A 4,102-nucleotide genomic window follows, 5' to 3' on the forward strand; every position below is an offset into this window, starting at 1 on the left:
TTTGTTTTTCTTGTAATCACCAATTTCACATTAATCTAGTCCACACTTCAAGTGACTCTTATTGGGATGGTTGTCTTTAGTAGTCCACTGTACTAAAGCTTCCACTATGTGCGGGGCCTCGGGAAGGACCGAACTACAAGGATCTATAATATGCAGCCTTACCTTAAATTTTTGCAAAAGACTATTTTCACGACTTGAACTCATGACCTTTCCGGTCACATGTGTTGATTTTATGTTTCAATAAATTTTGAAACAAATACATCGGTTAAAGATTGTTAAGAGTTATGTTTCAATTAGTTTTGAAACAAATGCATCACGTAAAGTTTTGAGTTACAAAGGAAATGAATTTGACAAATTCATTATTCATAAGTTTTGAGTTACAAAGGAAATGGATTTGACAAATTCATTATTCATTAAGTTTTACGTTACAGTTCTTGAAAGAATGACATTTTTTGTTTTAAAACATACATGAACCTATTAACTTTTACTTAATTAATATACTTCTCATGCATGAAACTTTCATCCTATAAATATTGTTTTCTTTGGTTTGAAAGACAAGCACTCAAAACTACTTTTCCCTTGAAAAACACTTGAGAGAGACATTGATCAAATGGTGAAATCACCAATTCAAGAATAGAAGAGCAACATTCTTAAATGCTACTTGTTTTGTGGCTTAGTTGAATCCTGAAAATAGAGTTGTCACTAGTTCTTCCGTTTGCTCATGGGAGAGACTCTAACTATCTTCAAGAAGCGTATTATCGTGCCTCTAAGCCAAGCAAGTTTTATTTGAATTTCTTGTACAATTATCATTATTGTTCTAACAACATGTTCATCAATTTTCAATGAGAGAATTCATATACTTTTTGTTCTCTCCCTTAAACTCATGTTACTTTATGCTTGTTACTTTTTTTCTTTGTAACCATGGTGTTCGAGCAGCTTGCGCGCACCTCGACTAATTCCAAGGCGTAACTGTCACCTCTAACCAGTAACAATCAACAACAGGTACCAAGTAAACTTTGTCCAGCAAAGGCTAAGACAGATGGAAACAAATCACTTTATGCTTGTTACTTCATGGTCTTGATATAGTTCTCACTTGACATTTTCCAGACATTCTGCCATGTACTAAAAAGAGTTGCCCGGAAATGGAGGGTAGGAAAAGGCAAGGTTCAATGCTAGAATGATAAAAGAATTGACTGAGTAGATCTCATTTAATGAAAATATCATGTTACACTGTAGAAAGATTACAAAATATATTCAAAAGAAGAAGGAAAAAATTCCTATTCTAAGCTATTGTGTAAATATCTTGTCTAAAAAAGCTAAAGAAAATCAGACACAATATCAATGGAATGAAGAAAGAATTGAATCTTATAGTGATCTTCTCTACAAAGGCAAACTACCTGCACCTGGACAGAAAGACCTATGAAGCTTTCATTGTTCCGTGGGACTGGATTCGGGCCTTTTTTCAAGCTCTCTAGCTTAGATTGAACGTGACTTATAATTAACGTTGTTCAATCTCCAAGGCAGATTTCCGCTGAGAACGGAATAGTGTTTGTGTCCAAAGATGAACAAAGCCCTAGAGTTCCTTGGAATGGATATACAATGCTTCGAATAAGTCAAAGTACAAACAATGGAATTCATCAGTGATTAAAAAGAAGACTTCTCCCAAGGCAATAAACCAGTTGATAAATCAGCAAAGTTTGACAACACAAAGTCTCTAAGGCCGGTATCCCAAACTTCACAGAATTGTAATGGCCAATTTGGTGGCTCAATGGCCTCTGTCCCTAAACCAGGTGCTCTATCCCTTGATCCTTCATTTTGATTATTCTGCCAATCAGCAACATATGTCGCCACTCGTCTGAAGAATTTCGCTCTGAAAACCTCCCACACTTGGTATTTGTAATGATTTATCACTGCAGTACTTTGTGGCAAATTCATGTACCTAAATCCTTTCCTCAAGTGGAAATGATGCACCACATTGAGAAGAGTGGTGTCCAAAGCATCGGGGCGTATGATTGATTTGTGTCTCTCAGGGCTCTTAAGACGACAAGTATATCCGACAGTGATACCCTGAGAGGGAGCTGAATTCAGACCAGATGGTCCAAAACTATGGCAAGTTGTTCTAATCTCTGCAATTCTTGGTGACGACAATGATAAATTTGCCACGAGAGATCGAAGGGAATGCTGTCCAGCATAGCCTCTGCTTCTTAAACTTTGATGCCCTGGTGTAGAATACGGAAAATAGAAATACTCATCCACGTCCATGAAAGATACCCAACTGCATTCTTGCTTTGCTCTAAGAGCACAATGCGAAAAACCTGCTTCTTGAGTCTTGATCCACGGCCAAACATGTCGTGTCACATTGTAATTCTCCGTCTCAAGTTCTTCAATGACGTCTTTAATATTGTCATCACTGTTATTATCATAAATGAACCACCTTTCAACTCCAAGCCAAGAATGATACGTGATCCATTCGCGAAGCGCTGAAGCTTGATTCCACACCATAGTACACACACAAAGATCATACTTCACATTTCCAACATTCTTCCTTTTCTCATACTTCAAGTCACTAATCTTAGCTACTGAAGGCAAAAACACATGCTCATTAGCTTTAGCATGAATATGAGGCAACATACCGATAGTTACTCGTATACCACGAGCCTTCTCAGGACTCTTCACTATACTCAATGGCACCGAACACCTAACAACTTCTTGAGCAGCAGTAATTGCCTTAGTTCCAAGTGCATATCTTCCATCTTTTTCAAAACTTCCTACACCAAAATGACAACTAAACTGCCTCGAATCCGATTCTCTATCAGGCCTCAAATTCAATCCCTTTACAAACACAACTACTGTATTACCATCCAAAGTAGCAGCATACGCCACATTTTCCCACGAATTCACCGTCTGATTACTCTTCTTCATCACCCCACTCCTCCTAAAACTCCTCAAATTCACCACAGCTGAATAATTAGCTGGAGGGAGTGGACATCTAACGAGTACCCCGGATTCAGATTCACCATAAACATCAACAGAAAATGCCTTCTCCTTCACTACAACACCATCACCTTCTATATTACTACCATAAACACACTCAAAATCCGTATCCTTAACAGCTAAATCGTTCTTGTTTACCATTAGCAACACATGATCAGGAAAAAGAACCCGACCCTCAATAGTTAAATCCAATAAAGAACTACTCAAATCTTGAAACGAATGAGAAGTAGAATACAAGTCAGAAGAAGAAGACAGTAAAGATAAGCTAGAAACAACTAAAACAGGTCGAAAAACAGAAGAAGTAAAAGGAATATTATGATAAGAAAGAAGGAACATAAAAATCACGAAGCTAAAACATAAAACAAAAGACCTTACAGTAAAAACATAAACAAGTGAATAAGGATAAGTAGATGGTCTGAAAATCCTTTTTCTCTTACGATGGTCAGAAGAATCCATTTTGTTCTTCTTCTTGGTGGAGCTGTACTTTTTTGTGTGTGTGAAAATGTAAGCAAAAAAGAAAAGATATTTGGATCTGCAAGTGATAGACACAAAGGGGTCTCAAAGAATAGTTGTTTTTGAAGATCTAATAAGGGGTTCTTGGTTGTTACTCTTCCTCTTTTTTCTTTTTCTGCTGGTTTTTTGTGTACCGACAGTGATATTATCAAGGCTTTTCTTGTGTAAAATGTAGTAATTGTCGGAGAGAGATAGGATACTACTGAAACTACGCGTTTAGAAGAATAATACAATAATTTACGACCATGTTATGGAGGGTGTCGGGGTTCATTCCAATTTTCTTTCAGTCCAAAAAATTATACTTTTTAAATATATTTAAAATTATTTTATATATATATATATATATAAAATAAGTGTTAAACTCTCTTCAATTAGTTTATATATTTATTTTTTATTTTAAACTAGATATTAGAGTTCGTACCAGTACAAATTCAATATATGTTACTTTTTTATCTCAATTTATGTGGTATAGATAAAATTTAAAAAGTTAATAAATTTATTTGTATATTTTTAAATATTTTACTTTATTAGATATTGATTTATGATATTTTTACATAATTTTCATATACTATGTGCTATTCTTTTTGTCCCAATT

The 4,102-nt window shown here is 35.4% G+C and overlaps 1 protein-coding gene across 1 annotated transcript; it reads right to left on the bottom strand.

Annotated features, from left to right (window-relative positions):
- Positions 1–1,181: 1,181 nt before the first annotated feature.
- Positions 1,182–3,770, bottom strand: LOC107847807 (glycosyltransferase family 92 protein RCOM_0530710). Its single transcript, XM_016692304.2, has one exon. The coding sequence runs from the start codon at positions 3,448–3,450 to the stop codon at positions 1,645–1,647; it is 1,806 nt and encodes a 601-aa protein (XP_016547790.1). The 5' UTR covers positions 3,451–3,770; the 3' UTR covers positions 1,182–1,644.
- Positions 3,771–4,102: the final 332 nt, after the last annotated feature.

This window comes from Capsicum annuum, chromosome 11 (genome assembly GCF_002878395.1).
Source record: "Capsicum annuum cultivar UCD-10X-F1 chromosome 11, UCD10Xv1.1, whole genome shotgun sequence".
Classification (NCBI taxonomy): Eukaryota; Viridiplantae; Streptophyta; class Magnoliopsida; order Solanales; family Solanaceae; genus Capsicum; species Capsicum annuum.

What these genes read in the sequence shown, in the direction of transcription:
- LOC107847807 (XM_016692304.2), bottom strand. Translation starts at nt 3,450, where the DNA reads ATGGATTCTTCTGACCATCGTAAGAGAAAAAGGATTTTCAGACCATCT.